The sequence below is a fragment of the Argopecten irradians genome, chromosome 10 (assembly GCF_041381155.1).
Source record: "Argopecten irradians isolate NY chromosome 10, Ai_NY, whole genome shotgun sequence".
NCBI lineage: Eukaryota > Metazoa > Mollusca > Bivalvia > Pectinida > Pectinidae > Argopecten > Argopecten irradians.
The window spans coordinates 4,195,759-4,218,121 of NC_091143.1; the positions used below are offsets into that span (position 1 = coordinate 4,195,759).

At 34.3% G+C, this 22,363-nt stretch overlaps 2 protein-coding genes across 2 annotated transcripts; one reads left to right on the top strand and one right to left on the bottom strand.

The window, feature by feature from the left end:
* Positions 1-4,903: 4,903 nt before the first annotated feature.
* Positions 4,904-12,405, bottom strand: LOC138332939 (mitochondrial import inner membrane translocase subunit TIM44-like). Its single transcript, XM_069280993.1, has 15 exons — positions 12,288-12,405; positions 11,673-11,774; positions 10,781-10,870; positions 10,576-10,653; positions 10,324-10,395; positions 9,921-10,082; positions 9,338-9,398; positions 8,907-8,973; positions 8,504-8,589; positions 8,206-8,298; positions 7,935-8,059; positions 7,207-7,257; positions 6,825-6,914; positions 6,379-6,489; positions 4,904-5,837 (listed from the first exon to the last, which is right to left on the bottom strand). Exons 1-15 carry the CDS (start codon positions 12,339-12,341, stop codon positions 5,718-5,720), a joined length of 1,362 nt encoding a protein of 453 aa, XP_069137094.1. The 5' UTR covers positions 12,342-12,405; the 3' UTR covers positions 4,904-5,717.
* Positions 12,406-12,497: 92 nt separating this feature from the next.
* LOC138332940 (methylmalonyl-CoA epimerase, mitochondrial-like) lies at positions 12,498-19,449 on the top strand. Its single transcript, XM_069280994.1, has 6 exons — positions 12,498-12,702; positions 12,965-13,015; positions 13,838-13,945; positions 17,136-17,195; positions 18,014-18,100; positions 18,440-19,449. Exons 1-6 carry the CDS (start codon positions 12,658-12,660, stop codon positions 18,590-18,592), a joined length of 504 nt encoding a protein of 167 aa, XP_069137095.1. The 5' UTR covers positions 12,498-12,657; the 3' UTR covers positions 18,593-19,449.
* The last annotated feature ends 2,914 nt before the right edge of the window (positions 19,450-22,363 follow it).

Below are 22,363 nucleotides of genomic sequence, written 5' to 3' on the forward strand. Positions count from 1 at the left end.
GGTCTCAAGGCCTTCTGCAAAAATCGTGAATTATATGACACTTGGGTCTCAGGTTTCCCCCTGGGGAGGGAGGGGGTTAAGTTTACTATAGTTTATCGGTATATAGGGAAAACACATTTTTGAGCATTATTTGGTCATTTGTAATATGAAATTAGTCAAATGGCTAAAATTTCAAAAATCTTCTCCTGCAATTCTGGAACTGGTTGAATCAAATACTCTTCATAAATGGAAAGGTCTTAAGTTATATTATCAGTATGAAATAGCATTTTAACATCATGTCCATATTGGTCTGGCCAACCCTCAAGGGCCAGAGGGGTGGGGACAAAAGGGGTCAAAATGGCAAACATTTCAAAAATCTTTCTTTTGAATTCATAGATTTGATGGAACTAATTATTCTTCATAGATTGAAAGGTCTTAAAGCCCTTTACCAAAACTGTGAATTTCATGGCCCTGTGATCTCGGATTTCCCCTAGGGAGGAAGTCAAATTTACTATACTTTATATAAGAAAAACACATTAATAGGCATTTTTTCCTCAATTTTCATAGGAAATGAGTCAAACTTGGTTATAATTATTAGCCTGAGATAGCATTTTAATATCATATCCAATTATCGATATTGGTCCTGGCTATTCCCTAGGGGCCAGAGGGGCCAAAATGGGTCAAAATGACTAAAATTTCAAAAATCTTCTGAGTTCACAGATTTGATGGAACTAAATAATTTTTATAGATTAACAAGAGATCCCAGAGAGATCTTGGCCCCTCACCAAAGAATGATCTACGTCTGACAATGGAAAGAGGGATGTTTTCTCTGCTTTTCAAACTTTACTACATATTACTACATATGAAATTACGAGAAAGATACTATTTTCTGAGATATATAACAAACTTCAATTTACAACAAAGGCCTTAGGGGAACCTACATGTGAAATTTGAGAGAGATCCCTTCAGTACCTTAATTATGAGAAATAGTGGTAACAAACTTTAACTATCAAAATCCAAGATGGTGGCTGGCCTGACGGCCATCTTGTTGTCTGATCATTCCCAAGATGCAATATGCACAACTAGGGCCCCAGGCAAACCTACATATGAAATTTGAGAGTGATCCCTCGAGTACTTTCTGAGAAATAGCGGTAACAAACTTTAACTATCAAAATTCAAGATGGCGGCCATCTTGTTGACCGATCGGTCCCAAAATGCAATATCCACAACTAGGGAAACACACATATGAAATTTGAGAGCGATCTCTCCATTACTTGAGAAATAGCGGTAACCAACTTTAACTACCAAATTCCAGGGAAACATACATATGAAATTTAAGAAAGATCACTTCAGCCCTGTCTGAGAAATAGCGGTAACAAGAAATGTTAACGGACGGAAGGACGGACGGAATACGGACGAAAAGTGAATACGGACGACGGACGAAGCTGACTATTAGTAAGGCCCATGGGCCTCTTTGTTTTAGTCTTTATGCACCCATCCAGAATCTGCTTAGTAGATATACATGCCTATGTTCTGTTTATGAAAGTTAGGTTAATCTTGTGTACAACAACATGTACATACACTTGCATAGCTAGACATTTAAGTATGCAGAAACAATGGATCATGTGTAGTAAATTTTTAGATTATGATGCCTGAAGATATGTTTGGAAACAAGAAATGTTGACCAGTTTCAAAGTAAAGTCACCTTATATCCAAAATTAGAAAAGGTTGAAAAATTGTTGATAGTAATCCTTATTTCTAAAACAAGTTATTTTACTGTAACAAGGGCCCAAATCGCTCACCTGCTATCTGGTTATTATGATGCATATTTTAAACATACCCTAAGAGAATCAATAAGAACTTCTATGAATGACCCAGGTAATATCAGGTGTCTAGACCTTGTGGTTCTCGATAAAAAGTTGTTTAAAGATTTAGCCTATTTGACCCCTGTGACTTTGAATGAAGGTCAAGGTCATTCATTTGAACAAACTTGGTAGCCCTTCATCCCAGCATACCGAAGGCCCAATATGAGTACCATTAGTCTTTCGGTTCTTGAGAAGACCTTGTTTAGATATTTTAGCCTATTTGGCCCTTCCTCCCAGCATGCCATAGGTTTACTAGTAATATCAGGTTTCTATGCCTCTTGGCCTCTTGGTTATTAAGAGGAAGTTGTTTAAATCTATTTCAGTCTATTTGACCGCTGTGACCGTGAATGAAGGGCAACGTTATTCATAATTTAAACAAGGAGAACAGATTTATCACCCATTCCTTGCACAATTTGGTGATGTCCCGTGATTATACCACCACAACAAAGTTCCTCGTTAGTTTTGTTGTCTGTACACCTATCATTCAACAATCCTCTTACTATTGGTGACAATCTGTTTACAGTGTGTAGATATGCATAATCTATATCGGAACACGATACCTCCACCTTTCCAGGTCATCTGACTCAAAGGGACAGGATGACCTATAGACATCATGCTACCCATTTCGTTCAAATAAATGATCTTCACTTTAATTCAAAGTCATCGTTCAAATTGGCTAAAATATTTTACTGTAAAATCTTTTACTGTCAGTAACAAATTAAAAGGCCTAGAGACACCATACTGGTGATATTGGGCCTGTAGCATACTGGGATGAAGGCCTACCAAATTTGTTCATATGAATGTCCTTTACTGTCCTTCAAGTCTTTACATGATGTCTTGTCAATAATTAGAGGCTTATGAGATCCAATATTATGTCTGTGGCTTGCTGGGATGAAGGGCTACCAAGTTTTTTTCAAATGAAAGACCATGACAGTCATTCAAGGTCACAGGGGTCAAATAGATTAAGATTTGTCAATATCTGAGTAGTTAGTATAGTAGGTTCCCCTACTATTCAAGGAGAGCAGATTATGCTAAAACCTTTGATTTCTAAGTACATATGTGAAATGACTAAAGAACTAAAATTTTGGGTCAGTAGTATCCTGGATTAACCACTTTGAAGTTTGTCACTTTATTGACCTTGTTCTCCTTTCAAGGTCACAATAGTAAAATTTTAAAAATTTATCAGAAACCAACAACTACTGTATTGTGCCAATCGTCAAATGCTGTTGAGGTCCATGGACACACATGATTAAACGGCTATTCTTTGTAGACTACTAGAGGGTTTTCAATGAAACTTGGTTTGGGGCTGGGTCCTAGATAAAAGTTCTAGTTTCTACTGGTACATGTGTAGTCCGCTAAACCTGCCTATATTATTAGGCTTTTTAAAAAAAATTTAGCCCACCATCATCAGATGGTGGGCTATTCAAATCGCTTTTCGTCCGTGGTCCGTGTCTGTCCTTCCGTCCGTTAACATTTCTTGTTACCGCTATTTCTCAGACAGGGCTGAAGTGATCTCTCTCAAATTTCATAGGTAGGTTCCCCTGGGGCCTTTGTTATGCATATTGCATTTTGGGACCGATCAGTCAACAAGATGGCCGCCATCTTGGATTTTGATAGTTAACGTTTGTTACCGCTATTTCTCAGAAAGTACTGGAGAGATCGCTCTCAAATTTCACTTGTAGGTTTCCCTGGGGCCCTAGTTGTGCATATTGCATTTTGGGACCGATTGGTCAACAAGATGGCCGCCAGGCCGCCATCTTGGATTTTGATTGTTAAAGTTTGTTACCGCTATTTCTCAGAAAGTACTGGAGGGATCTCTCTGTAATCTTATATGTAGGTTCCCTTGGGGCCCTAGTTGTGCATATTGCATTTTGGGACCGATCGGTCAACAAGATGGTCGCCAGGCCACACATCTTGGATTTTGATAATGGAAGTTTGTTACCGCTATTTCTCATAAAGTACAGAAGGGATCTCTCTCAAATTTTACATGTAGGTTACCCTAGGGCCTTTGTTGTGCATATTGCATTTTGGGATTGCTCAGTCAACAAGATGGCGGCCAGGCCACTATCTTGGAGTTGGATAATTGAAGTTTGTTACCGCTATTTCTCAGAAAGTACTGGAGGGATCTCTCTCAAATTTCATAGGTAGGTTCCCCTGGGGCCTTAGTTATGCATAATGCATTTTGGGACCGATGGGTCAACAAGATGGCCGCCATCTTGGATTTTGATAGTTAAAGTTTGTTACCGCTATTTCTCAGAAAGTACTGGAGAGATCGCTCTCAAATTTCATATGTAGGTTCCCCTGGGGCCCTAGTTGTGCATATTGCATTTTGGGACTGATTGGTCAACAAGATGGCCGCCAGGCCGCCATCTTGGATTTTGATAGTTAAAGTTTGTTACCGCCATTTCTCAGAAAGTACTGGAGGGATCTCTCTGTAATCTTATTTGTAGGTTCCCTTGGGGCCCTAGTTGTGCATATTGCATTTTGGGACCGATCGGTCAACAAGATGGCCGCCATCTTTGAGTTTGACAGTTAAAGTTTGTTACCGCTATTTCTCAGATTATAAGTTCTGAATAGATCTCTCTCAAATTTTATATATAAGTTCCCCTAGGACCTTAGTTGTGCATATTGCATTTTTCGGACTTATCTGTCAACAAGATGGCCGACAGGTAGTCATCTTGGATTTTAATGGAGTTTGTTATATATCTCAGAAAATAGGATCTTTTTCAAATTTCATATGTAGTAATATGTAGTAAAAGTTTGAAAAGCAGAGAAAAAATCCCTCTTTCCATTGTCAGAGGTTGATCATTCTTTGGTGGGCGCCAAGATCCCTCTGGGATCTCTTGTTTTTTTTTTTTGCCCAATATATATATATATTAGGAAAAAAAAAAAAAAAAAAATTAAAAAGCCTAATAATATAGGCAGGTTTAGCGGACTAGTACATGTATTGATGAAAAATATCATTGTAAAATAAACTTTCAAGTACACTTTGTGTGCATCACCTTCCAGATTTGCAAGCAAAATAATTCCCATTGCATACAAATATATAAACAACCATCAAATTTAAAAGAAATTTTGTTTATTTCTTTTAAAATCAGGTCCACAATTCAAATTAATTGATTAAACACTGTAATTTTTCCTGTTATAAATAGTTGTAATTTTTCCTGTTATAAATAGTTGTGATTTTTGTTCTGATGTATATGAACTGATCAGTCACTATGTAAATTGTGTTTTAATGTTATATCACAGTAAATACACTGGCTGTTATTGTAGTGGGTGAAGATCAAATCTTCAATAGCATTCCCTCCATATCAACCTGTTTAATAATGTAACAATGAATTTTGTATTAACCACATATTTTCATACCTTAATAATAGTTAAAAAAAACGCTTGCCTAGTGTACAACGTAATATCTTTTTTCAACAGTAGCGTTTACTAAAACATTGATCACTTCAATTTTGTTCCAGCATGAAAGATGTCAGTTGACAACATCTGTAGCCTAGAAATATCACAGTGAACGGAAGCTGGAAACATGCTAAAACATTACTGTAGAGCTTCAAGCTGAAGTTTTAAATTGTTTGAGAAGCATCCGGTTTGTGCCTCTCCGAAACCTTACTGTGGTTGATCACACTAGGACTGGAAGTTCCCTTTCTGAGAGAAAATTTGCTGCAAATATTTCGAGCAAATATTCACCGAGTCTCTTATTGCCAATGACATATACGGGGTATGTCACGAAATTACTCAGTCTCCAATGGCAATGTTGAATGTGAGCTGTATAGTACCAATGTCTTTTTCTGTCTGTGAAAGTATTCATTGTACCACATAATTTGCTGTCTGTTGTGTGAGGTCCGATATGCTGACTAGACATGCCCTTTAGAGCCACATTTCGCCGATCTGTTCGGAGACGTCCAACAGTTTCCACGCGGCCCTGGGATTGTACTCCTCTTGATCCCTACACATTGCCCACACATACGTGATCCTACTGACAGTGTCCTGCAACAAAGTCATGATTTAGGTTAACTCGGTTTAATATTCTGTTTATAGACCTTTTATAGACATGCCATGTTTAGGAGGTGGAGGAATGGTAGAGCATCTGAGGAAAAGTCCACTGACCGATGGTCAGTATTTGGCAACCCGCTTCACTTTGGTTTCAAACCTGCCCTCTAAAAGGTAGAGGGCTAGTGGTAGAATAATGGGACACCTTAACCACTCGACCAACGAAGCCCCCAGATGAACAAGTTGGTAAACATACAAATCTGATTCCAAGCAATTAAAAGTGACTGCAATAATTTTGACTGCTGTAGAAATGGCTTTGACAAATGAGATCCATGGTAAATACGTCTAAAACTATATTTATAGGTAAAACAAATGAAAAACACAAATATACAAATACATGTACAGAAATTTTATGAATTGATAGGAAATCATCTTTTTGTTGTGATCTGTATAACTTAATATGAATTTAGTACTGTATCTGATAGTTATTTTAAGTCAGGATTAAGAATGAGAACATGGATGATGTGTATCTACTCACCAAATCTCCATCTACGATCTTTCCCTTTGCATCTCGAACAACCCGTATTTCTTGTGAGCGGAACGTAAGGATCAGCACTGGACCCTGTTCCATCATCTTAGCACCTACAATCTATAGAACACACAATTCAGATAGTTTGCAAATTTGTCAAATTGCAGGGAGAAATAATACTGTTCATGTACAGTAAATTTTCAATAGTTTCAATTTTCTATAATACAACTGTATCAAATAAAATATGAGAACATGGAACATCTTTATTATATTATATGCACAATGCACGGCAAATTATTACTAATTAACGAAATATTCATTCTCGCTAAACCAAAATAATCAGCATATCATTGATCATTTTCACATAAATTTGGGTATTATTGTATTGATCACAATTTTAATTCAATAATTTTACAATAGTTAATGAAGTGTCAAACAGTTACAGAATTGACTACCTCTATGTTATTGATGTCAAGTACTTTGTGATCTAATTTAAGACCAACTGCTTGTCTCTGTTTTGTTGTATGTGCTAATGCGTTGAAAGCCTGAAAACAATATCAGAATACCATAATTTGTCCAATAAATAAATTGATAACAAACACACTTTCTATTGGTTTCTGGTCAAGTGAATTAACTACTCATGTTCAAGAATGTTATTATCATACATAATTGGAAACAAAATGGATGGCCCATTAAAATACAATGTACATGCATTTCCAGTCTTATAATATTATAGTTCAGTCACAGTATATTAAGATTTTTTTTATGATGGTGACCTTTTTATATGTAACAAAATATTGTTGATCTTATTCACTTCTACTCCCTTATTTAACTTACCCCTTCAAAACACCAGTCCTTTAGGATTTCCAGATTACCACTTAGAGTTGCCTGGAAAGAATTTATAATTGTAACTGTAGTATCAGGATGATTCTGATATATTACAATAGTATCATACCTACGTTTAGGGTTTAAAATGAACCTCTGTTAAACTGCTAACTCAGATGAAATGCACTCTTAACTACTGTTCAAATGACGTACTAATGAAATATTACCAACTTTCTAAATTCTTTCCTGTCCTTGTCTTTGTCTATAGCTTTAAAGAGCAATCTGTTTTGTTTGTACAGTTTGATTGGTTGGACTGGGTTAATTTGTCTATGAATTAATGAACTGGACTTAGTAATTTCATTAAATAGTATAAATATCTCTTCCACAAATTTTCGGCCTCTCGGCCATCTTCAGATACATAGAAACACAAGAAAAGCTAGGTGAAATCCATCTTGAACGTTTTGATATGATAATTTAGTAATTTCGTTTATGAATTAATGACAGATCTAGTGACTTGATATTGTTTTCAAATAAGCTTTAGCAAAGCCCTAATGCATATGTCTGAATCAAAAGCTGCAAGTCTGTCATGAATTTTATTTGAAATCTTATTTCTACAAAAGTTTCAACCAGTCCAACTGTAAAAATGAAAACAGTCCAAGATAAAATTGCTTAGCAATTTATGTTAATGTTAACATTTTAAAGGGAACTAACTCTAAATGTGTAAATGCATGTATACTCACTTCTAATATGTTTGGAATGAAGTCTAATTGGCACATTTTGATGAAGTTTTCTTTATCAAACGTTGGATCTATTTTACAAATTTCTGTTAATACTTCTGACATTTCTGTTGTTGTAAACATGCCACCTGGAAATGACAAAATATTTTGGTATTACACTATTAAAATCAAACTACAAGATATGAAGTCGAAAAATAGCGTACATTGAACATTTAAAATGTCAAGACATATTGACTTTGATAAAGCCTGACCTTAAATCACTGTAAATACTTACCTAGTAAGCTGCCAACTTTGTCTGTAAAAGTCCTAGTAACTCTTACCATTACATTATCACTCTCATCATATTTCATTTTCAGCTCAAACATTTCTACAAACAACAAGAAATAGTTATTAGGGTATATAACACTACGAAAATGTTCTTCTATTGGTAAATGATATAAAAGAAACATTGAGAATAATGATTTACTTTCCATTATTTGCACGACATCAGAAATTGAGACAGGACATGAAAGACATGGAAAACCCATGGACATAGTGAAATATACATAGCTTTGTCTATCTATATAACTTACTGTTAATGTACTGGTTATTATCCTTGAAGTTTGTCCAGCTCTGATAGAATTTGGAGTCTTTGTGTAGAACCATTCCTGTGTCTTCTCTGTAAACAAAATTTTAACTCAAATTATTTTTTCAATATACTTTTTTCTCCCAATATCAAAAAAACACCAAAAAAACATAAAGCAGCATAGAGACCACAATAAGACTAACATTAAAGTTGCTGATTTGAGTAATGACATCTTTAGATTCCCTATCAAAATATATTTTAATTTGTAATTTCAAAGGATTAAAAATCCACAATACCAACCCTTTTTAAAAAAGTAGACAAATGTTCTGTGTGTAATTTGACTGATGACAAGCTATGATCACATGGACTATTATTTGAGAAACTGATTACAGAAGAGTTAAACATCTTACTCATTTATTTCCACTTCATCTTTCCTTTTGAAGCTAACAGAATCTTCAGTTCGCATTCGAAGAACCTCTGAAAAAGTGAATACAATCAATCACATTTTCTTAATAGCCCATAGGACAATCACACTTAGAAGTCATGATAATGAACCAATTAAATATAATATATCATTAAATTATTGTTACATGTAAGTTAGTTTTATATCAACACAATTCAATTGGAAATTGACTTGTATCCATCAGCATTAAAGAGAAAATAGTATTATGAATTATTAAAAAGAAATATGATAATAATAAAGCATGTATTTAGGATATTTAAGCATTATTTGAACTGCCAATAATGTAATTGGAGTAAAACATTTTATCACCATAGTTAGTTTTACCTGGTGTGAACTGGAATTACCATGAACCAATATACAATAAAGTACAGAACCTACCTGGCTTTTTGTAGGATTGTGCTCGTGTTGTATCAATGTCTTTCAACTCATTTTTCACAGCCTAAATCAGATTAAACAAATATATGAACACGACAAATTTTAGTAAATTGATTTTCATGAGGCTGAAATAACATTTGCATGATTAAATTATTGAAAGAACATATTTTTCTTGGCAAAATTCTATAGACATCATTTAAAATCCATTAATGGGTCATATGTCAGGCAGTTTGACTCAGTAGTTTGTGTGATTTCATAATAAACCCTTCCAATGTAAGTATAAGTGGAAGTCAAACACTAGACAAGAAAAGTTGTTAAATCCGATGTCTCTTATAAAACGTTGTTGCTAACAAGTAAAGTAATACAGTAAAATACAGTTATAACAAACCTCTGGGGACCAACAAAATCACTTTGTTATAATCATAGTTCATTCTAAACATCTTATAGACATCTTATATTGGAATCATGATGCTACATGAATTTGTTGTAGTATGTTTGTTATATACATGTTTTTAAAGTGTTATATTATTTACAGTATGAATGCCAATTGATAATTACAAATGATTTTTATCTATTTTGTACCTACCTCTGATATAGTTTGAATTGGTTTTGACTGCCCTAATTTTTGACCTCCCTCTGAAACACCTTTTGACACAGTTTCAGCCAAGTTACCAGCAGACTTTAAGGTTTCTTTTGTGAATTCTTTTCCTTTTTTGGCCACATCATGTTCTGATAATTCATGTAAAGTCTGCAACATCAAACATTATCAACCGTATCAAAGTAATTGATAAAGAAAATGTAGCATGAAACTTTAATGAGTATTAAAGTAAAAAAGTAATTACTAATTACACAAATTCTATGAAACTGTTACAGACACTTGATCACTTCAAATTTCTGAATAGAAGGTAATTTGAGAAATACAACTTTACAACAGTATCCTCTTTTTTATCTTTGAACAATAAGTTCAACATTTCTAAACTCATACTTACACCGCTCAATTTTTCTTTGACTTCTCCAAATTTCTTTCCAAACTCTTCACCAGTTTCTTTTTGTATGTTCATCTGAAATTAGGCCACAAAGTATAAGGAAAACCAAATCAACTGTTTCTACATGACAGTAATGTTCTAGCATATTTAACAAACAAGATACTTGATGAGCAATTGATTACTAGTTCTCACTTCAAATTCATTGATATAGCACTGACCACTTCATACACGTTTATGTTATATATATATACTTACATATTTAGCCTTTGCCTTTTGTAGTGCGTCAGATTCTTCTAATTTCTTTGTTTCTTCTCTGAATTTTTTCAGGTTTTTCTGTAAACAAAAAAAGAATCATTGATATATTTCATCGATAATTATTGAGAGAGATGTAAAATAAATATATGCCATACAAGTAAATGAGTTGGTTTTCAAAATAAACTTTAAAAAATTTTTTGCCTACCTTCATCTCTTGGTCTTTTTGAAAGCCTTCTTTTATTTCATTCCAAACATTTTTAAAGAAGTTTGGTGGTTGACCTGACATGTGTCTAGCCTGGAATAGATAAGTTGAATGAGAAAATACAACCTTAAATTAGCTGTTCCATTAATTTGTCATCTGACAATTAAAGACACATTTTTAAAAACAGAAGCATTTGTATCCCCTAAACAGCCAATAGGTGTAAACTTGCAATCAACATTTCACTTATTTGACCTTCAACCTTTGGCTCACCCAACTGCAGTGGTGGTAATATGGTGTACAGTAAGAAACTTTTGTAACTAAAGAAAATACTAATTTGTCTGCTTCTGTTTTTGATAGAGAAAAAAAACCCATTCATCAGTAGTGAAGCATTTTTAATTAAAACATTACTAGATTTGTAAAGATATTGGCATACTGTTCTTGTGGTCAACAGTTTAATAAATGCAGTATTAAACCTTTCTATAAAGGTATTTGTGTTATTATATTAATAGCCACTTGCATTGGAACCCTTAGAAAGAAGTCTTAATTAATAAGCAGGTGGCCTTGATACAGAGACCTGTGTGCTTTGGCAGGTTTCAGTATATTTGGTTTCTCTTTAAAACATATTTTGTTGGTCATGACTTTTACTTGCCAACTATCCAGATTCTGTCAGGAAATTCATTGACTGAGTGAGTATTCAGTTCATTTGATGTTAACTATGTCTCAGCTCTTTAGATTGCATTCCAATGGTACCAGGTAGATATGTTGGTCAATTGAATAGGTTTACCTGCTGTTCATTTAATTTCAACAATTTTTATTATATATATGTAAATACATATAAAATGGATTAGATAACAGGCTATTAGCCTATATAAATCTTCTGTTCTCTTATTATTACCTGCTGTTGATGGATCCGACAGTCCACAGACCCAACTCTTTGTAAAGGTGTCTTCATTGACTGGCTTTCTGATGAAGCTAGACATAGCTGACATTTAATTAGCTGGAATTCAAAATTAATGAAGTGGATTGGAATGGATTAATGGATTTTTAAATCAATCAGATATCGAATTGTCAATTTTCCGTAATTAACCTTTGGCCAAATATTCTGACATTATGGTACATATAATTTCTAACACAAACGTGCATACAAAACATTTGTCCTTACCGTTATCAAACAAATATGACCCCCTCCCCTTTTCTTAAATCTAACTGGAGTCAAAATCAGTTTTCCCATATTTTAGAGATATCATATGCATTGGATCCCAGGTATTGAGGTAATAATTGAAAAGATCATTGCTACTAAGATACACTAATAAATTTTTAATCAAGATCGGCAGTACACTTATGCACTTGTTTTATAACCGTATACAGACGTTTAACCTTCTGTAACTTTGCGTTTTTCGGTAACCTTGTCCTCGCACGTTAGAATGCACCGATCTAAATCGACATTGCGCATTTGGTATGCAAAAACTCAGCTTCATCTTTGTCACGAGAGCAAAATAAACACACATACCTGCTGTATAGCAGCTTTTTGTCGCGTGCCGGCTCGTAAAGCGTGAAAAGCCATTTTGATCTGTTGCAACACATGTGTGATATATCGCTACTTCCTGTTTCACTTCCGGTGCGTTCGATAAGACAACAGTGCAGTTACCATAGCTCAGAAATATAAGAATATGGGGAAAGTAGATAATATTTCCTCAATGTATTACAAATTTCATAAGTTTGTTTTTAGATGCTTTCAAAAGCAAACCCATGTCCTAAATAGAATATAAGTAAACACATGGTTTAAATATGAAAGTAGTTAACGCATGCGCACACCACTCGTATTCTCCTGTCATTTAGTTTTTTAAGGTCAAAATAACAGAATTTACACCAATATAACGATGACTTGTCTACTAAAACACATATCAAGGCGCGCTATTTCCTTGGTAAGAACGCCAGACAACAGCCAAAAGTCTGTTTTTATTTACTAATTATGTAAATTTGTTTCAATAACATCTTTTACGTTGACATTTTCTACTTTCACTTTACCTTCATGATCATGGTCAACTTCAAGATTGCTTGATCTATTTGTGGTACATGGATAATGTCTAATTAAACACAATGTTACAGATGCTATCACCAATGCACAACAACTTGAACTATATTCAATGTGTCAAATTCTGAATATTGGTGGTTTGAATATTGTAGGTAAAAGTACAAGACAAATTGTTACATACAGGGAGAGCAACATGTGCAGCAGTAAGTATATGTATAGTATCTGTCCTTTATTGAAAAACCTCTTTCTTCTCTCATGGCCTAAACCAAATATGCAACCCCTCAAATTCAATTCAATTTGCAGTTATTGATTGAGGTATTTGTAGTTAAATTTATTTCATGTTCACTGTAAGCAGTTATATATACATTTACTTATTTCTTTAAATTATTACACGTAGTATCATTCCTTCATATATTTATTTTTTTCATAAAGACAACCACATAATCACTGTATCATCGGAAAGTACTCCTTGATCTTTCTCAAACATGACTTACACCTTTTTGAATCATGATCTGCAATATGAGTAAGAGATATGAAATATATAATATGAAAATTGTGATCCGGCCGGCCTTTATTCCTCAATGCTAGTTTATTTGTATTAGGCTGAAATTCCACTTTAATAGCTTCATGACATTGGTAAGGGTGCAATCCAGGTCATGGCACCGTTTCTGTAATAGGAATTAAAAGATGATTGATATTTATAGATAAGTTATAATAGTATTTGCAAGGATTCAATCTTCTCAAGTCCAACTTCTTGTGTAGCTTTAGACTTGAAAATGATACAGTAGCTAGGATTATATTATTATTTCTATTTTAAACGACAACTCAGGTTGTAATCCTTGGCACAGCACCAAAATTTGTTATAGGAAGGAATTACCCGATATATGTATTGAAAAAAAATCTAAAAAATGATAAAATATGTTGTTGGTAGCCAACTTTTAGATGTCAATTTATGATTACACAATAAAAGCATGTCTCATATTCAAGAATTATACACATTGAATTTGAATATTGTTCTTTGCCAGAACTGGAAGATTGGTAAAATAAACCATGTGGCTATAGCTGTGCCCGACATGGACAAGGCCACTGCCCTGTTCCGGGATGTTCTTGGTGCTGATGTCAGTGATAAACATGTAAGTCAGGTCACAACTGAGGGAAGAGACGTCCAAACCCATTCTGATTATATCAAACATTATTTCGGCAAGTGTGTGGTACTATAAAATTATTTCAGTATTTTTTTCACCTATAAATAGATATAAATTTATATCTGAAGTTGAATGGTTTTAAATTGTAAATGTTTTTTCCTTGTCCTTTTATGATACATGTACATGTAGTTACAATTTCCTCATGCAGGTTTTCTGTATCTTTGGTGTAAAGCAATTGCTTAGGACTCCTAAATTAAACAATAGGATTTCAGGGAGTTTGTTTTTGTAGAAATTCTGCATGTGAAAATCTTCAGCATAATTTTAATCAATTTCTCGGATTTTAGTGTGAGATTCCTTAATTTTGGAACTTAGAGTCCCCAGTAACTTCAATCAAAAATGGAATGAAAATCCTTTTGACACTTAATTTTCTGTGTTAGTTTTGGCCCCATTTATGATCGTTTTTGATGAGGGTTTGGAAGATAAGAGCTGATTAAACAAAGCAGATAATTTAGTTATATTTATAGATCACATTATATAAATCTGTTTTATGATGTTTTGTGTGCTTGTTACAGACACTAAATCTGTTTTATGATATTTTGTGTGCTTGTTAGCTCACCTGGTCCAAAGGACCAAGGTGAGCTTATGGGATACCGCAGCGTCCGGCGTCCGGCGTCCGGCGTCCGGCGTCCGTCAACAATCGACTTCTTCTCCATAACTGCTGGTCGGATTTCAATAAAATTTGACTGGTAGCATCCTTATGGGCTACTAACTGAAAATTGTACAAATGATGTGGCTGACTCCCCGGGGGCCTGAGGGGCGGGGCCAAAAGGGGTCAATTTGGCTATTTCCATATAAACGACTTCTTCTCTGAAACCAAGCATGGGATAGCACCCATAATGCAATGGTAGCATCCTTATAGGGTGGGGATTCAAAATTGTACAAATGATGGGGCTGACCCCCCGGGGGCCTGAGGGGCGGGGTCAAATGGGGTCAATTTGGCTATTTCCATATAAACGACTTCTTCTCTGAAACTAAGCATGAGATAGCACTCATAATGCAATTGTAGTATCGTTATAGGGTGGGGATTCAAAATTGTACAAATGATGGGGCTGACTCCCGGGGGGGCTGAGGGGCGGGGTCAAAAGGGGTCAATTTGGCTATTTCCATATAAACGACTTCTTCTCTGAAACCAAGCATGGGATAACACCCATAATGCAATGGTAGCATCCTTATAGGGTGGGGATTCAAAATTGTACAAATGATGGGGCTGACCCCCCGGGGGCCTGAGGGGCGGGGTCAAATGGGGTCAATTTGGCTATTTCCATATAAACGACTTCTTCTCTGAAACTAAGCATGAGATAGCACTCATAATGCAATTGTAGTATCGTTATAGGGTGGGGATTCAAAATTGTACAAATGATGGGGCTGACTCCCGGGGGGGCTGAGGGGCGGGGTCAAAAGGGGTCAATTTGGCTATTTCCATATAAACGACTTCTTCTCTGAAACCAAGCATGGGATAGCACCCATAATGCAATGATATCATCCTTATAGGGTGGGGATTCAAAATTGTACAAATAATGGGGCTGACCCCCCGGGGGCCTGAGGGGCGGGGTCAAAAGGGGCCAATTTGGCTATTTCCATATAAACGACTTCTTCTCTGAAACTAAGTATGGTATAGCACCCATAATGCAATGGTAGCATCCTTATAGGGTGGGGATTCAAAATTGTGCAAATGATAGGGCTGACCCCCCGGGGGCCTGAGGGGCGGGGTCAAAAGGGGTCAATTTGGCTATTTCCATATAAATGACTTCTTCTCTGCAACTAAGCATGGTATAGCACCCATTATGCAATGGTAGCATCCTTATAGTGTGGGGATTCAAAATTGTGCAAATGATAGGGCTGACCCCCGGGGGGCCTGAGGGCGGGGTCAAAAGGGGTCAATTTGGCTATTTCCATATAAATGACTTCTTCTCTGCAACTAAGCATGGTATAGCACCCATAATGCAATGGTAGCATCCTTGTAGGCTGGGGATTCCAAATTGAGCAAATGATAGGGCTGACCCCTGGGGGCCTGAGGGGCGGGGTCAAAAGTGGTCAATTTCCATATAAATGACTTTTTCTCTGCAACTTAACATGGGATTGCGCTCATAATGCAATGGTTACATCCTTATAGGGTTTGGATTCAAAATTTTGCAAATGATGGGGCTGACCCCCCTGGGAGCCTGAAGGATGGGGTCAAAAGGGGTCAATTTAGCTATTTCCATATAAACGACTTCTTCTCTGCAACTAAGAATGGAAGAGCACTTATAATGCAATGGTAGCATCCTTATAGGGTTGGGATTTGAAATTGCACAAATGATAGGGCTGACCCCCGGGGCCTTAAACGGCAATAGATGCGAGGTCAAAAAGGTCAATTAGGCTACTATTTTCATATAAATTACTTTGTCTCTGAACCTATGTATTGGATAGCATATTTGTATGGTATCAATAGCATCATTGTATGGTTGTGATTCAAAATTAAACTTTGGGAGTCAATTTTGCTTATTTTTCTAATTGTCAGATTCTTGTGATAATTACTAACAAAAAACCAGGTGAGCGATACAGGCCCTCTGGGCCTCTTGTTACAGACACTAAATCTGTATTATGATATTTTGTTTGTTACAGACACTAAATCTGTATTATGATATTATGTTTGTTACAGACACTAAATCTGTATTATGATATTTTGTTTGTTACAGACACTAAATCTGTATTATGATATTATGTTTGTTACAGACACTAAATCTGTTTTATGATATTATGTTTGTTACAGACACTAAATCTGTTTTATGATATTTTGTTTGTTACAGACACTAAATCTGTTTTATGATATTTTGTTTGTTACAGACACTAAATCTGTTTTATGATATTTTGTTTGTTACAGACACTAAATCTGTATTATGATATTTTGTTTGTTACAGACACTAAATCTGTTTTATGATATTATGTTTGTTACAGACACTAAATCTGTTTTATGATATTATGTTTGTTACAGACACTAAATCTGTATTATGATATTATGTTTGTTACAGACACTTAATCTGTATTATGATATTATGTTTGTTACAGACACTTAATCTGTATTATGATATTATGTTTGTTACAGACACTAAATCTGTTTTATGATATTCTGTTACAGCCACAGCCGGACCATGGGGTGTATACAGTGTTTATTGAACTCGGAGATACAAAGTTAGAGGTTGGTATATTCTATACAGAATCTTATTAGTCATTTCACAAGTCTACATTTGATTCAAATACACAGTGCATTTTATATTGAATTTAAACAAGTGTGATAGGTGGTAGAAACAACAACAATATCTGCTTCTGTCTACATGTTTATTATGTCAGGAGCGTCGCCACACAGATTACTGGGTAAAGTACTGAACCCCTGTGAATACAAAAGCCTTTGTATAGATATATCTTACAATAATATGGACAGATATAATAGCAATATATTTAGATGGCGTATATACAATTACTTAAATATCCGCCTTCAATATAATAACTATATTATCAAGAATATACCTTTGACTAGTATGGTGACATGTAGTCTGGATAAATGTCTGTTAAACATCTGTCGACATAATGTTGTGCAACGTAAACCTGTGGATTTTGTCTGCCGTCTCCCTGGCTAATGCGCCGCTCCCCTTTACACACCACTTAAATACACACGCAAACACACCCCTTTTCACGTGCCAACTCTCATGCTTACACATCACATCGGGGTCATCCTGACATACCTGGACATACCTGACCCTACAACACATTATCCCTTTGTTTTCCAATTACAGGTGTATATAGTTGCTCAACGATGTTAGGATCTTTTTATTCCATGCTTTTTCCTATGGACTCTTTATTGTTCTCTTTGCCATATGTATGTAAAGCTCCTGATTTAGCTGCTCATCATACACATTTTTCCCTGAATGATTCCTAGGTAAAATGTTAACTGTTTGGTTTATTAGATTAACGCCCCTATGTGAACTGTTAAATATGACTGGACATATTATTTTTCAGTTACTAAATCCGATGGGAGACCACAGTCCAATTCAAAACTTCCTTGACAAAAACAAGAATGGAGGAATGCACCATATTTGTATTGAGGTACTATATAATTGGATAGAATACATATGAAAAACTCTTTTAAAGTTTTTGAGAAAGAACTATTCTTTATATATTCATTATTCAATTCAAAAGCTGATGCAGTTAACTATGACAATTCAGATGTGAAAATATAACATTTTTATTTGACAATATTTTGTCTTAGCAGCTGCGTTTAAATGACTACAGTAAAGATTAAGTCTCTTTAAACCTCCGGAAATGGAAAAAAGTGCCATATATTTAAGATAAAAAAAAGATTTAAAAAAGTAAAAATTAATGTTTGTTCAAAGTAAGTCTCCTGATTTGACTTAAGCTGTAGGATCACTTTTGATGTGTTGGTAGGTGGACAATATAAAAGAAGCTATGAAGGATGTGAAGGAGAAAGGCATAAGACTGTTGAGTTCCGAAGCCAAGATAGGAGCTCACGGTAAACCAGTAGTATTTCTTCACCCAAAGGACTGTAATGGTGTGCTGGTGGAGTTGGAGGAAGCGTGAATCTGTGTAGATAATCAACCATGTGATAATAAGATGTGACCATTCAGGTGTATGACTTAATTAGGATATACCTTCCCCTATCATTTTATGAAGTTGCACTAATCTTTGTGTTAGAGGAGCTAAGCCAGAAAAATGATTTGATTTTTTTCAAGTCACTTTTCATTTTAATAAAGAGAAATTACTCTTTGATTGACTTCATTGCAAGCTCAGTGTTGTGACAAATTGAAATAAATTTACTGTAATTTTGTTATAGCTTAAATCTCTTCTCTTTTAGACTTGATGTTATTCTCTTCCTTGTAATGATGTAATATTATTATACACACACTCTATTGTTATCATGTTACAGTTGAGTTGGTAGCTGCTATGCTAAAAGCAACATAACTCAATTATGCAAAATAGTCATATTTTTAATCTTCCGCTTTGATAATGTTTCTTAAAGTATATGAAATTAAAATCTTTTCAATTGTCCACATGTTTATGTATAGATACTTTTTTTGAGATTCCTTTTGTAAATGTATTAATACAATGTAAGTCTATACTGAAATTGCTGAGATTTTTCTTTGTTGACGCTTGTTGATGTTGGTATTTTACCATTACACCGGTATTTTGTTTTCTTGATCAAATTTAACATCTATCAAACTAATCATTGGATATTACAACTGTGACTTAAGATATTACAGGGTTAATTGATTTGTGAAAATAGCAGGTGATGATAGAACGAATGTATGTGTATAATGAATTGTAGGTAAATAAAATAGAATGTTAAAATAATATGTAAGGGAGGTATATTTTTGGTGAAATAACATTTCAACTAAATAATGTCTTTCACGTGTGTTTCAATAAATACTCAACTGAAATATCTGCTTGTTATTATTTAATTTCTAATGTTATTCCTAAAGTAATATTAAAGTTTTATGTACGTACTTTTCCTACTCCGGAATCAAGAAGAGTTTTTTAACAACAATTTCAGAATTACAATACTTTCAATGCATATGTTTTAATTTTACAAAATCAAATTAGACCTCAAAGAGGTTTGGAATAGAGATGCAGCACACTCTCTTCTACAAAATGTCAATGCTAAAATAACTGATGAACAGAGGGGCGAATAACCGGAGATGAAATACATAACAGCATTTGTCAAATGAAAAAGAACTAATCCCCAGGCGAAGATGGTATTATATCCGACTTTTATCAACAATACAGGTACCTAATAAAAGGGGAATTCTTCAAAGTTTTACAGAAATATTTGCTTCAAAGTTATGCTTACTTTATTATATAAAAAAAGGAGAAAGAGAACTTATTTAAAATTGGAGACCGCTAACTATACGTTGATTATAAAATTATTGCGAAGGTTCTGGCTAATAGAATAAAACCTTATGTAAAACATATTATTCATTCGGATCAAAAAGGTTTCGTTCCTGGTCGAAATATTTCGGATGCTAATAGACTTATTCAAGACGTTTTTGAATAGCGATGATTTTCCTAGATCAAACTAAAGCTTTCGATAGAGTAGAATGGTCATGGGTTAACAGATGCCCAGAACACTTTAATTTTGGCGCAAAATATCAAAACTGGATAACAATGCTTTTAAAAGATTAAAAAACATGCATTAAAACAAATGGGTTTGTAAGTAAATATTTCCCGATATCGAGATCAGTAAGGCAAGGTTGTCCAATCGCTCCTATTTTATACATCATACAAGCTGAGCAATTAGCTTGCTCTATGAGCCGAAACAAAAATATTAAAGGAATAAAACTTCCGAATAAAAAAGTAACTAATATTAACATGTTTGCAGACGACACAAAGTTCTTCGTAAGGGACGAACGATTGTAGAAATATTCATTTTTTTCATTGTTAATGCAATGGAAAACAAAATTGTGAATAACAATCTGTTTTCGATTTTATTCAATGATAACAAGTGGGTATATGAAACGGTTTGGTTCGTTTTGTTTATTTGTTTGTTTGTTGTTGTTTTTTAAATCTAATATGCAGTTTGTTTAGTTTTGATTTACGTCATATTAACCACCAAGGTTATTTAGGGACGTGACATATTTAGATGGTGTAGAAAAATTGGAAATCCTGGGGGACACGCTGCTAACTGCTACACGTTGGTTTCGAAATTGAAACCCAGAGGTAGAAAACATGTGGTAATATGCCGGAAAACTCACTCGAACATTGATTCACTCCACAGGTCGAATTAATAAGTAACATTATGAAGTTTTTGATTAAAATTTCAAGTACATTTTTTTCTCTTTTTTTGAAAAAAAAAAAAAAAAAATTCCAGTACGTCGCTCCATCGAGCGTTGAACCTAGTATTTTCTTATCATTGATATGGTAAGCTTAAATTTAAATCTAAATAACTTGTGCACGCGATAATATATACCCTGAGACCTACTCCAACCACCTTAAGGAATTGAAGTCATTAAGGTTATCATAAAGCTTTTTGTGAGATGTCCCTACTGGGGTCGTTGTGACTAAATTGAAGTGTCTGACGTAGCAAAGTTTTTTTTTTTATTTTGATGCGTTTTGGCATGAGTGTTAGTTTTAACGTAACATATAAACTTCTTATACTTCCATTATTTTAGCAGAATATTTTTATATTCATTTTTTTCTTCTTTTTTTATTAATATATGCATGTAAATAACAATGTTTTCCTTTCACAGAAGGACTTCCACACCAATTTCCATATTTAAATTGATTATTTCAAATATGCACTTTCACCACTTTCACATTAATTACAGATACATTCATTGTTTACACATCCATTCAAAAATATTCAATATATTAGATATATTCAAATCAGCTTCTGGTTCAAAAAATAACTTGGATAAAACAACATATATATATATTTAGGCAGATGGAAGCATAAAGATCCATATACACAAATATATCCTGGTCAAAAACTTGTGTGAAAACACAAGGAGTCCATCATGGATACGTCATCGATGAATATTTCATATTGAAAGAAAACATTCAAAAAAATTAAAATTGTAATGTTTGCGCAGTTTGGTTATTAAGTCTTAAGTAATATCACTTATAGGTTATGAAATTGAAGCACGTGGTATCTCAGAACGTTATATAAAAGAAATCGATTCATTGATATGGTAATTTGTATTGAATGGGAAAAGGGATTTAGTCAACAGGAAAATGTCATCAAAAAGGTTCGAAGATGGGGGAATGGAAATAATTAATATTAGAGAATTCATTTTCATTAGGCAAATAAAAACAATGTATAAAATTATGGAAAGTGATATTGACACATGGAATGCAATAGGTAAATACTGGTTAAGCTATATGGATAAAAAAAAGTAAACTATTTTTCCATGTATATTATCAGACATACGACTTATTGACACATAAAAATTCCGTTTTTCTACAGAAATCTTCTTGAAGCATGGACAAAATTCCAAAAATCTAGCCACTCAACTCTCAATAAAAACAAAATACTAGAACAGCCAATTTTTGGAAATTATTTCATCCAATATAATAAAACAGCCTTTTATTTCCCTTCTTTTCTCAAAAGCAATATTTTTACACAATACAAAATTTATGGGATGAACGCAGAAATAATTTTAAAGAGGATTACGAAAGATATATCATATTAACTTACAGAAGAAATTGTTTCGCTGAACTAGCAAAGTTTAAGATCGCATTTCCAATAAAATGGTTGTGTGTTCTAAAAGGAATTGATGCTGGGGCGATAGGTTTTGTTTACCCTAGTATAGACGCCAATCTTAATATCATAGGGGAAGATAACAAACCGATAGGATA